This window comes from Gymnoscopelus microlampas (genome assembly GCF_963454915.1).
Source record: "Gymnoscopelus microlampas genome assembly, chromosome: 17".
Classification (NCBI taxonomy): domain Eukaryota; kingdom Metazoa; phylum Chordata; class Actinopteri; order Myctophiformes; family Myctophidae; genus Gymnoscopelus; species Gymnoscopelus microlampas.
This window is the reverse complement of record NC_139954.1, coordinates 11,786,660-11,798,867: the sequence shown is the minus strand read 5'-3', so window position 1 is coordinate 11,798,867 and position 12,208 is coordinate 11,786,660. Positions and strand designations below refer to the sequence as shown.

At 43.2% G+C, this 12,208-nt stretch overlaps 1 protein-coding gene across 4 annotated transcripts in view; it reads right to left on the bottom strand.

The window, feature by feature from the left end:
- man1a2 (mannosidase, alpha, class 1A, member 2) overlaps nt 1–12,208 on the bottom strand; it is a 188,926-nt gene that overhangs the window by 54,863 nt on the left and 121,855 nt on the right. For all 4 annotated transcript variants that reach the window (XM_084084766.1, XM_084084763.1, XM_084084765.1 and 1 more), the window contains exon 7: nt 6,806–6,886. In XM_084084766.1, coding sequence (XP_083940892.1) covers nt 6,806–6,886 — 81 coding nt within the window. The remainder of the gene's footprint in view (nt 1–6,805; nt 6,887–12,208) is intronic.

Genomic DNA, 12,208 nt, shown 5'->3' with positions numbered 1-12,208 from the left:
AACCTTCCACAGGAAAATACCCCAGAATGATCATTAAAACAAAACAACAGCAAAACAAATAAAACACTGTGGCTATAATGAGCGTAACGTAGGACACAAACACAGTGAACAGAGAGCCCAAACCTGCTGTCAATCAAACTGAAATCCAGTGTGTACACATTGCAGCCATGCAAACAAACATTCAACTGTATAAATGTAATACACTTTTAATGAGGTGTTTTACACTTATAACATCAAGACAAACAACTGGACATAGTCATTATTTCTGATCTTTACATAACTCTCTCTGTCGGGTGGAAACCTCATATGTTCAAAACTGTAACTTTTCAGGATTCAAATGAAGAAAAAAGGAGAAGTGGCAGATCAACAAGCTCAGTTTCGAGCTTGTACATCTGCCATTTTTGAAATTCTATGAAAAATATCGAAAATGTTTTTTTTTTTTTAACACAAATCTTCTCTTCTGGAGGTCCCTGGCACAAAACATTTCCAGAAGGGGGGGGGGGGGGGGGGGGGGGTCCCCGGCCAAATACATATCAATTTGAGGGTCCTTGACTTGAAAAGGTTTGAGAACCACTGGTTTATCCGTCCATATATCTGTCCATCGTTGGGGGACAGGTCATTATTCTGTACTGTCCTGCCACCTGTCAGTGTTCATGTCCTCTCTGTCCCTCCCGTGTCCCTAAAGAGAGTCCTTCTTCATCACTCATCACCACTTGCTATACTATAGGATGTGATGTGTGCTGTCCCTAGTTGGCCAGGAGGCCATCAAACCTCCACAGCAGGTGCACTCACTGCTGACTTCAGGTCAGTTCACGTCCATCAGGTACACCCCTCCCCCCCACAACCAGTGTTGCGAGAGAAATAAGCAACCAGGTCTATGAAAACAAGCCCAAAAGAAGCGACTATTGAACCTATACACACACGTCAGCTATTTTAAAATAGCAGATCAATTTTCAAAGAAAAATCTTGAAAAAAATTGTTCTTTAAATATTTTAAATACACATATCTTGATACGAAAAAGTTTGAGAACCACATTTAGGAAAGTAGCCAAAATAACCGAGACTACACATTAGAAACAAGCCCGAAAAACCTCAACCACCAATATTTACAAGCAACATTGGGGGAAAAACAAGCCCAAAGTCGCTTATAATAAGCAGACATGGCAACACTGCCCACACACACACCCCCAGTCTCCCCTGACCCTCACTGTGACAGACGACACAAGCTCGGCTCGTCTCTCCTGACCCTGGAGGTTATATAGGGTTATGTCCCGCTATACGGTAGGTTAGCTGGCACGCCTGCACGCACAGGTGATGAATCGTTATGATGGGGATGCGTTCCACACCAGCTCCACCGTGGCGTGCCCTCTCTGACTTCCAACGTGACAAAATCTACATATTGTATGTCGGGTGTCCGCATGTGTCAATGCCCCACTAGAGCCTTGACAGCCCACACCACGGAGCTGTGTGCGCAACGTATTTAGTGGAAGAGAAACACAACAGCTGTCTGCACGGACAAGGTCACAAATAATATCGGCTCTGTCCTCATAATGTATAACATTGTGTTGCACATTAAAACAAAATGTTTTATTCCACACCAAACCTCTTTGCCAAAAAAATAGCCGATCTACAAGCTCACAACGCCTCGCGCTGCGAGGCGTTGTGAGCTTGTAGATCTGCTATTTTCGGCTAATGTTCCACTAGGGATTCTAGGGTTCAAGTGGTTAATGTAAAAAAAAAAAATCCTATCACACAAATATTTGGCGGACCCCCTAGGGATCCCAGACCCCCTGTTGAAGACCCCTGCTTTAAAGGATTCAAATCCAAAAAAGGCAGATCCGCAAATAGCAGATCAGCAAGGTCCAAACGTGGCGTGGTTTGGAGCTTGCGGATCAGCTACTTTTGAAACTTTTGTGTGACGCTGTAGTATGATCAAGCAGGAAGTTCATTTATGAAAAAAAAAACATCAAAAGTTAAAATGTGGAGATAAGAGGTTTCTGCCTGACAGCGACGATATACTAAATGTACCGTGTCCCCTGAAAACCCCCTCGAAATCAAACTCATATCGGACGGGAGGAGATGAAAAATCCCTCCCCCATATCTTCTGTCGGAAATATGGTGCCGCAATAGTTTTGTACTAAACGAAGAGGACACGAGAGTAGAGTCAGGAGAGAGAGAGAGAGAGAGAGAGAGAGAGAGAGAGAGAGAGAGAGAGGGGCTGTGATAGAGTTCAAGAGAAAAAAAAGCGGAGGGCAGCACGCTGCCTGCACCGGAGAGATGAGGAGAGAACAGAGGAGAGATTAAAGAGGAGGAGGAAGAGGAGGTGGAGCAGTGACCAGGGGGACAGCGGGGACGCCACAGAGCATACAGAACAAAGGAGAGGAGAAGAATGGAAAGGGGAGAGGAGAGGAGGAGAGGAGATATAATAGGGAGAGGAGAGGAGAGGATAACGTAGTGGAGACAGGAGAGGAAAAGCGACAGGAAATGAAAAGAGGGAGTCAGGGACAAATAGAGCAGTAAACACACACTCCATCATGAACCAGTCTGACACCTTCTACCCTGAGGACGTCATTCTACACCTCCTCCTCCTTCTCCCTCTGTCCATCTCCAGTCTGACACCTCCTACCCGGAGGACATCATTTCTACACATCCTCCACCTCCTTCCTAACTGTCTGTCTGTCTGTCCATCTCCTTCTCTGTGTGTGTGTGTGTGTGTGTGTGTGTGTGTGTGTGTGTGTGTGTGTGTGTGTGTGTGTGTGTGTGTGTGTGTGTGTGTGTGTGTGTCATACAACATTGGTTCTCAAAGTGGGGTCCTTGGGGGGGGGGGGGGGGGGGGGGGGTCCCCAGCAAAATGTGTTAATATAGTATCACACTAATTTGAACCACTTTAACCTTATATACTTCGGCTATTCAAAAATAGCAGATATACAAGCTCATAGTAGATCTGCTATTTTGGAAAAATCTTGAATCATTTTGCAGGCCTTTGAATATATATATTTTTAAAGCAAACCTTTGTAACTCAAATCTTTGCTTCTTGGGGGTCCGCGGCCACATGCATATCATTTTGGGGGTCCTTGACATGAAAAGGTTTGAGAACCACCGTCATATAACACACTCTTTATCGTTCTCGTGTCTCCCCTTCTATCAGGGACAGGTTGTCCCTCATCATCATCATCATCATGTCTCTCCAGACAGCAGGGACTGGCCATACTGTATAACCTCCACTGCACCCCTGTGAGCCCTCTGTCCCTCAACTCGCACCGTCCACTCCCTCTCACACCTCCTCCACCAACGCTGTCCTCCTCCTGCCTCCTCCTACATCCTCCTCTCATCTGTATGCTCCCCACACCACTCCTCTCTCAGAATCCTAATGTCAGAGTCCCTCCTCCCAATCCCATGATGCTTTGCTCTGTTCAGGGATGACTGGAAAATTAAAAAAGCAAGTACTCTGAAGGATTCATCACTCTCGTGTGTGTGCATGTGCGTTTGTGTGGCAGGATAAATCCCATTCGGCGACTCAAGTTTATGGATTTTAATCGCGAGACGGACACATTTATCGATATAACATCGCTGATATGAAATAATACACATGGAGACATGTGAAGTTGACACACCGTGCTCAGTATGTTGTGGTGTACAGTATGTTAATCGTCTCTGCACCAATGTGACCATGAGACATACAGTATACTCCTGCTAAAGGTACTCAACAAAGGATATTTTCGGCTGTTCTACTCGTCACAACAGTCTGTAAAGCCTGGTTCATACTTCGACGCGCACCGAGAATAGCAGAGCTACAAGCTCACAATGGGTCGCATCCGAGGTCTGCTATTCTCGGCCGTTCTTGGCGCGTGACACCATCACGCGACAGAGCATAAACTAGGCTTTAGACACATTGTCACCTGAATTAAGGTCTTTACACTAAATAAACGACTAAATAAATACAATGAAAATGTGAAATACTTGCCGGTTGTATATTTCCAATTAAAAATGTTCATAAGGTTGATGCTTCCAAAGAAAAAACAACGCACATCCTCCGCTTCTTGGTGCTGAGCTGAACTACAGACGGGGGGCTCACAACTCACTTTTCAATGCTCCAAACTTTTATTTACGGCAAACAGCAGCAGATACGACGTTTCGACCCTTGCGGTCTTTTTCAAGTATATGAGCATATACTTGAAAAAGACCGCAAGGGTCGAAACGTCGTATCTGCTGCTGTTTGCCGTAAATACATTTTTGGAGCATTTAAAAGTGAGTTGCGAGCCCCTGTCTTGTTTTTCATAAGGTTGATGTCTCATTCAATACAGGTTGATTACTTTATTTGCGGTACAGAAACTCAGAAAAGGTTGACCCTGAATGATATCTTATTGCTTCATCACTGTGTAATATTCGTGTTCTGTGTCAAATGTGCTCATGACACAAACAACCGTTGGAGAAGATATCATTTTGGGCAACTTATTTGGACAGGGAAAAAATGCCCCTCCCATGGTAGGGACCAATAAAGTAACATTCCAGTGATTTTCAACCTCAATTTCATTGTCCAGGTTGTGCATCTACAACAGTCTAAAAAGATTGTAAATGTGCTCTGTGGATCAGATTCTGTCTATTTATGATATTTCTGGCTAATATTTAGGAAATGTCTGTCAAATAACAGATTTGCAATAACCAGCTACGATTTGAAATTGACAATAGTTTATTTCCTACTCTCCCTCTCTGCCCCTGCACGAGATATTACGTTATTAAACCTCAACATTATTATTACTTCTGCTATTTTAAGCTCTATAACGCCGGAAATTATTTCTAGTTACGGACTGTCAATCCGGATGATAATGCAATTCATAGGGACCACGGCAGTTTGGTGAAAAAAGTGATAGTCACAAAATACGTTCATCTGTGGTTAAAATGATATACTGTAATTAGAGTTTCCCCTGGTAAAACTGCACCTATAGGGTTCTGGTGAGAACAGTACAACATTTCTGCTGTAAATGTAACGCTGATAACTCTAAGAGTGTAGAAAATGGAACACAAATGAATGGATTGTGTTCCATTTTCTACACTCTCAGAGTTAAATTAACACTGAGGATTTCACAGTGTAGTAGTAATTGTGTCTCGGGGTAGATTTCACCGCAGAACAAAGAAATGGTGTCAAACCTACTCCCGAACGAAATGACATGAAAACTGAACAGAAAGACAGAGCTATAGAGGGAGGTAGGGAGGGAGAGAGGGAGAGAGGGAGGGAGGGAGGGAGGGAGAGAGGGAGGGAGGGTAGGAGAAATAGGGGAGGGGAAGAGGGCGAAAAGAGGAGGAGAGAGAGGGGAGTGGAAAAGGCAGAGAAGGCTTGTAGAAGGACAGGCATATGGCAGGACAGGGTTAAAGATGGAGGGAGGGAATGATGGACAAATACAGGCCACTTTTATTACAGCTAGAGGGCAGATAACAGTGTGTGTGTGTGTGTGTGTGTGTGTGTGTGTGTGTGTGTGTGTGTGTGTGTGTGTGTGTGTGTGTGTGTGTGTGTGTGTGTGTGTGTGACTGTGTGTGTGTTACAATATCTGATGTGCATTAGGTATGTGTGTGTATTGTGTATAGTGGGGTGTGTGTGTGTGTGTGTGTGTGTGTGTGTGTGTGTGTGTGTGTGTGTGTGTGTGTGTGTGTGTGTGTGTGTGTGTGTGTGTGTGTGTGTGTGTGTGTGTGTGTGTGTGTGTGTGTCCAGGGAGAGGGAGGGTCATCTCCCTGGAGATACAGTATGTTGTGACCTACACCTAGACCTACAGCTCTCTCTCTCTCTTTCTCCTTCATCCTCTCTCTGTTTTCTGGGTGTCTCCATAGGGTTTGGGTCATAAAAGAGTCCCGGGCTGTTCCATCAGTCTCTTTACATTGGTAATCTGACCCTACCCTCGAAAACCTCTCCTCCCTTTCATCTCCCATACCTCTCTTTTTTCCTCCATCTCTCCTCTCACCCACCGCCGCCCACTGTATACCCTTCACTACAAACAAACCAGGTGTTACATCAAATGACACACACACACACACAAACACACTGGTATTACTATAAAGGGGTGTTGGGGAAAAAAAATCGATTCATGTTTAAATCGCGATTGTTATTGTTATCAACGATTCAGAATCAATTCACAATTTCCAAAAATCAATATGTGATATGAAAAGCAAGCTTACCATAATCATAGTCTTCAATCATATTCAAGGGCTTTAGGGGGGAAACGAAACTAACTCCAGTCACTTTCAGTTCAGCACAGCAGAGGGGAGATGTGTGTGTCCAGCTGACGCTCGTTAATGTTACTTGCATCAAGGCAATTATGTTGTGTTTGTGCATCAAATAGAACTACACCTAATCTAAGATATCATCAAAGCCAAGAATTTTTTACAAGCAACCCTCTCTGGTATTATATATTTTTTTCATTTTAGCTGTTGAAAATAACTAAGCTTCACTTGGTTGTTAAAAGTCCAGATGACAACAATATGACTGTTGAAATAGATAAAACTGATCATTTATAAATTATTTTTAATCGAATCGTAACCCGAAGAATCGGAACCGAATCGTGAGATACTGTAGTAGAAGATTCACAGTTCTACTATTATAAAACCAATTTTCAAAACCTTAACCCCAACCCATGAAGCTGATCCCATCCCCTGAATGCCTAAACCTAACCTGAAACTTTTCCTAATCGTATACCATAGCTCAAAACCATGAAAACGGCACCAACAAGGTTGATTTCTTAAATCTGGCCCTCCTAAGCAGGGGTGCACTGGTCTCTTGACGCGACACCGCAGTGTTAGCTTAGTAGTGACAGTACCTCTTGTCCAGAGAGGTAGTAGGCAGCCAGCAGTCCTCCAATGAAACGGATGTTGACCTCGAAGACAGACACCTCAGCATTCTGTAGACACAGAGAGCAGAGAAAGTCGATCAATGAGAGACAGAGACAGGAAGGGGAGGGGGGGTACAGAGAGAGGGACGGGGGACGGGGGGGACGGGGGGGGGGGGGTTTGGGGGGTACAAACGTGTGAGGGTAGAACGACACACAAGCCCACAGAGAGATAGATACTTCTATCCTTCAAACAGTTCATCGTCTCTGTCGGGTGGAAACCTCATATGTCCAAAACTGTTACTTTCCAGGATTCAAATTCCCAAACGGCAAAGGTAGCAGGTCGACAAGCTCAGCTTTTGAGATTGCAGATCTGCTAGCTTCGATGCTTTTGTGTGACACTGTAGTATGAACAAATAAGGGGTCGTTAATTTATGAAAGACAACACAAAAAGTTTGAATATGGAGATAAGAGTTTTCTGCCCGACAGCGACAATATATTGCAGATAACTTTCAGTTCTCAGACAGCACAGCTCCCAGTGGATGAGGAAGGTCATATATGATGTGGCCATTTGTATCGCTGAATGCTTTTTTGAACCACATTAACCCCAGCGTCCCTATTTTGGGGACATTTTCTAAACAACTTACCAAAAAAAAAAGAAAAATCAAGAATTTATGTTTACCTTTTTTTATTCACCATTTTCAAAAATAGTGAAAATAGCAGATCTGGGGTGAACTGATAGCATGGTTAGGGGCATGTATCACATGGGCTCAAATGGCTAGATTCCAAGCTATCATTTAAGATTCATGTGGAGAACCATACCAAAAAACTAAGAGGACAGATTTGCTTCCTCAGAAACAGGTCCTGTTTTTCTTTTACCAGGAGAAAAACTGTTATTCAATCTGTCATAATGTCTGTGTTTGACTATGGTGATGTGCTGTACATGCATGCTTCAATCTCCACACTGAAGCCTCTTGAAGCAGTCTACCACAGTGCCCTACGTTTTATCACTGGTGATGATTATCTCACCCATCACTGTACAGTATGTTATATGATAAAGTGGGTTGGCCATCTCTCGCAGTTCATAGAGAGCAACATTGTATTTTATTTATTAAGCCTCTTTTGTACCCATCTTAGAACCAAAGGTTACTGGACATTCAACATGTTCACAAACACACATTAGATATACCACGGAAGAGCAGTGAACAAGGAAATACTGCTTTCAAATATTATGCTCCACACAAATGGAACAAACTTCAGGACTCTCTGAAACTGGAGCGATTGGTCTCAATAGAGACATTTAGGGTACTTCTTGAGGACACATTACATAGTAACTGCACCTGTTTCATGTAACACTATATTTATTTGCATCTGTGATGATTGTAATATGATTCAAATGTTTGTTATTGTGTATGTATTTCATGTGTTTTATATGCTGTTAGCAGGGCGTCCTTGAAAAAGAGAGCTTGCTCTCAATGGGCTTCCCTGAATAAATAAAGGGGGGGGGGGGAAGGGGGGAAAATTGTCAGACCATTTTCTGTCTCTCTCTCTCCATGTTTCCTGTCACTATCAATTGAAAGGCTTCAAAAAGACATGCACGATTATGATGTGATCACCAATTTCCGCTATCCTTCGTACGGCAAAGTATATAGGGCTTAAGTGGTTAAGGCATGTACTTGTGTTTTATTGGACTATTAAATGGACGTATTAAATGATTAAAACATCAATTAAATCAATAGTGACATCAGAACTGAGTTTTAAAATGAAACCGAGTAGATTGAACAAAATAAATTTGCAACGCTATCAAGAGTTTCATAGAGATAAAATAAAATGTTAAAAACAAAGTTATAGAGTTAAAACCGAAATAAGCTGTGGATATGAGTGTTTATTCAGTTAAGGGGTCTCCCCGTCTCTCCAGCTCTTTAAACAGAAATGCATTTTCAGGTTGAAATTTTTATTCATGCAGCTGTAACACCTTAATTTCCCTTTGGGGATTAACAAAGCATGTTATCTCATCTCATCCCAATTATATCCAACCAGGAGAGAATTCATACAGGATAAAGGATACACAAGTGAAATTGGAAGTGATTCAATAAAAACAATAAGCAGACACAATTAACTGGAAGACTGGGGTTGTGGGTTGTGGGGTTCTCTCTCCTGATTGGATAGAATTGGTATCCTGACCTGAACATGTATTTTCTGTTTACTAAAGAGCCGGAGAGAAAGGGAGATCCCCGTTACTGAAGAAACCCTCTATATTATTATTTTAATTATTATGTATTGTTTCTTTCTATATTCCAATAGTAATCATTGTAATAGAGTCGGTAGTGAGAGTGAGTGAACCCATCATTTTATTCTTAAATAACGAAAGTGTGTGCACACTGTTCTTCATAAAATGAACTATACCAAAAAACCTTTTAACGATATCTGAACTCACACAAATTTCACAGAAGCCTGAGAAAGAAACCACAGCAAGTCTGGTTATTTATTAATTCGTTTTTACATAATGTTATCCATCTGCTTTCAGTGAGAAAATCAGTGGGATAGTCTTGCGCACAAGGGTGGAAGTCAGATATGTCTTTTTTTTGTGAAGCCCAAGCCCTACAGTACCCTCCCCCCCAACCAATTCTAGCATAAATGGTAGGCACCTCAACTTGGCCCAACCGGATGGGCTTTTCCGGGCACCGGTCAGACTCGGGGCTGAAACTGAGAACTTTACGGCTGGTTGGTTACATGCCAAAGTGGCCAGTGGTGGGGCAGACAAATGGACCAACCACGGCCGAAGATTTAGCGGCATTTGGCTGGTGGCTGGTGTTAATGCGGTGATGGATTGAGCGATGAGTGGAGGGGAGTAGATCTCATAAAGCTGGGGGCCAGGTCTGGTCAGCAGCACCGGCCATCTGTCTCCCCGTCAGTCTTTCTGTCTGTCTGTCTATCTCTGTGCGTGTGTGTGTGTGTGTGTGTGTGTGTGTGTGTGTGTGTGTGTGTGTGTGTGTGTGTGTGTGTGTGTGTGTGTGTGTGCGCGCCCTGGTTGCTGTTCATTTACAGCAATAGTACTACAGGCTCCCACCCAACATTGAGCAACAATCCTGTGAAATGCGGTGGTTCTTAACCACTCAAGCACTACTGTATATCGTTGCTGTCGGGCAGGAAACTCTTATCTCCATATCTTAACTTTTTGTGCTATTCCTTTTGAGGGCACTGCGAGTTTTAACCCAATCAATCCGAGAACGCATCCTGTGTCATTTTAGATTTTCAGCTATAACCATTATTTTATACTTAGGGCCAGTCAAAAATAGCAGATCTACAAGCTCACACCTACGAGCTTGTAGATCTGCTATTTTTTGGGGGGAAATCTTAGCGCTGCACTCTGTGCCGCGCTATGACCTTGTATATCTGCTATTTTTGAATAGCCAAAGACATCTTAAGTGACACAGATGTGTTCTCGGATTGAATGGGATAAATTCAGTTGTTGATTCCAACCATTTTTCACAAGACCTAATGCCCCCACCGCTGGCACACACAGTGTCGTTGAGAAATGAAAAGTTCTCAGCATAGTAAGAAGAACCATGCATTTCTATGTATCTTCTGCTTTGTGTATATGTGTGTGCGCTCACACACAGGTGCGTGTGCGTGTCCCAGCACCAACACGCGAGGAAAATGTTCATAATAGACTTTCAGGTTTTTGAAGGAAAACAATTTAAAAACATGTCAGTCCCCAGACTGAAACATTCCAAATCCACGTTTGCCGTGTGACAGCCTGTCATTGGGTGACAAGTGACGGGAACAGACAGTACAGAGAAGGGGCGCATCACCGGCTGTCTTTCACCTTTCACAGAGGGGGGTACAGAGAGTCTAATCATGGCAAACACGACAGGCTTCAAGCCTGGGTGCATCGTGACAAAAAAAACATACAAACAAAAATTGCAGAAGCCAGAATGTCAGCTTTCCTGCCCGTTCCTCTCAAAACGGGCATGAAATTTGATTTCTTTCGGATAGAACAAGGCCTCAGGTTTTGATATGAGAAAGAAATTGCTGTATCGTGTGTAATGTTTAGGCCTACAACCCAGGACTTAAAAGTGCCAGAGGGGATGCCAAAAATGTTGAAAAAATAGAATAAATATATTGTCTCTGTCGGGTGGAAACCTCACATGTCCAAAATTGTTACTTTTCAGGATTCAAATACTTTTGCTATTTTTGTGTGACGATTTAGCAGATCAAGTAAAACAAAAAGTAAAGAGCATGGAGATAAGAGGTTGCTGCCTGACAGCAACAATATATTTTCTTTAATATCAAATCATAACATCATTGTGCTGCCAGTTTTACCACTTTCAACATGGCATCCCTTTTTTGGGCATGTCATAACAGATAACAGGGCTATTTTCGTTCGCAACGGAGGTCTGCAGCATTTACGATACTTAAAAAAAAATAGCAGATGTGCAAGCTCGCAGCCAGCACGAAGTGCCGCGCTGTGAGCTTGTAGATCTGCTGTTTTTTAATAGCCAATGTAAAAATGGATAAAGTGGTTGAAATGATTGTGATATTAACACATCTAGCTGGGGGGGGTGAAAAAATGAACTTTTCCTGGCTGCTGCATAATTGAGTTTCAGCAAATCAGGTTGGAGCTCGGTCTTTGAACGGCGGCATTAATTCATCACTCCATCTTCCTCCATTACGCCTGAGATCAAGACTCACTTTGACCGTGGATTATTAATGTGCCTGCTAATGGGTTCCATTAATTTCCTTCTTTCCACTGTGGGTCTTCTGTGGGTGCAGTGGTGATGCGTATGGACCTCATAACCATACATCCATCATCAGAGGTGGGGGGACGGTGCTCTCCACACCCCTCCCCCCACCACCACCAAGTTGACCATGAGTCACTGCCCGCTTCAATCTGACATGACATCTACTTAACTTCATCGTTGCTTATTGGCAGGCGTGTGCGCACGCGTGCGTGTGTACGAAGAACACATTCATACATACTACAATACATGCTCCAAAACCGCAAATACTGTATCATACTGTGCCAATGTAGTTCACAAGAGTCTCTCTCTCACACACAGAAATATGTCTTGCATTTATGATTAATTTCAGTAAAGCACGCACACACATGCCTACACGCACAAATAATCTCTACAAGGTTGGTACTACCAAAAACAGTCTCTTTCTCTCTCTTTCACACACATACACACACACACACACACACACACACACACCCAGGAGGCGAAGAAGTGATTAGGCTCGACTAAGAGTGATGTCTTTAATCTCGTAAGTAACTGGGAACTCCTGCAGCGCGGCCTTACATTCCACCGCGTGGGAACACAGAACATAGACGACAACGCGCCAGAGATGTGCGAGCCGTGCGCATGTACAGCATCAAACCAGAGCCTGCAT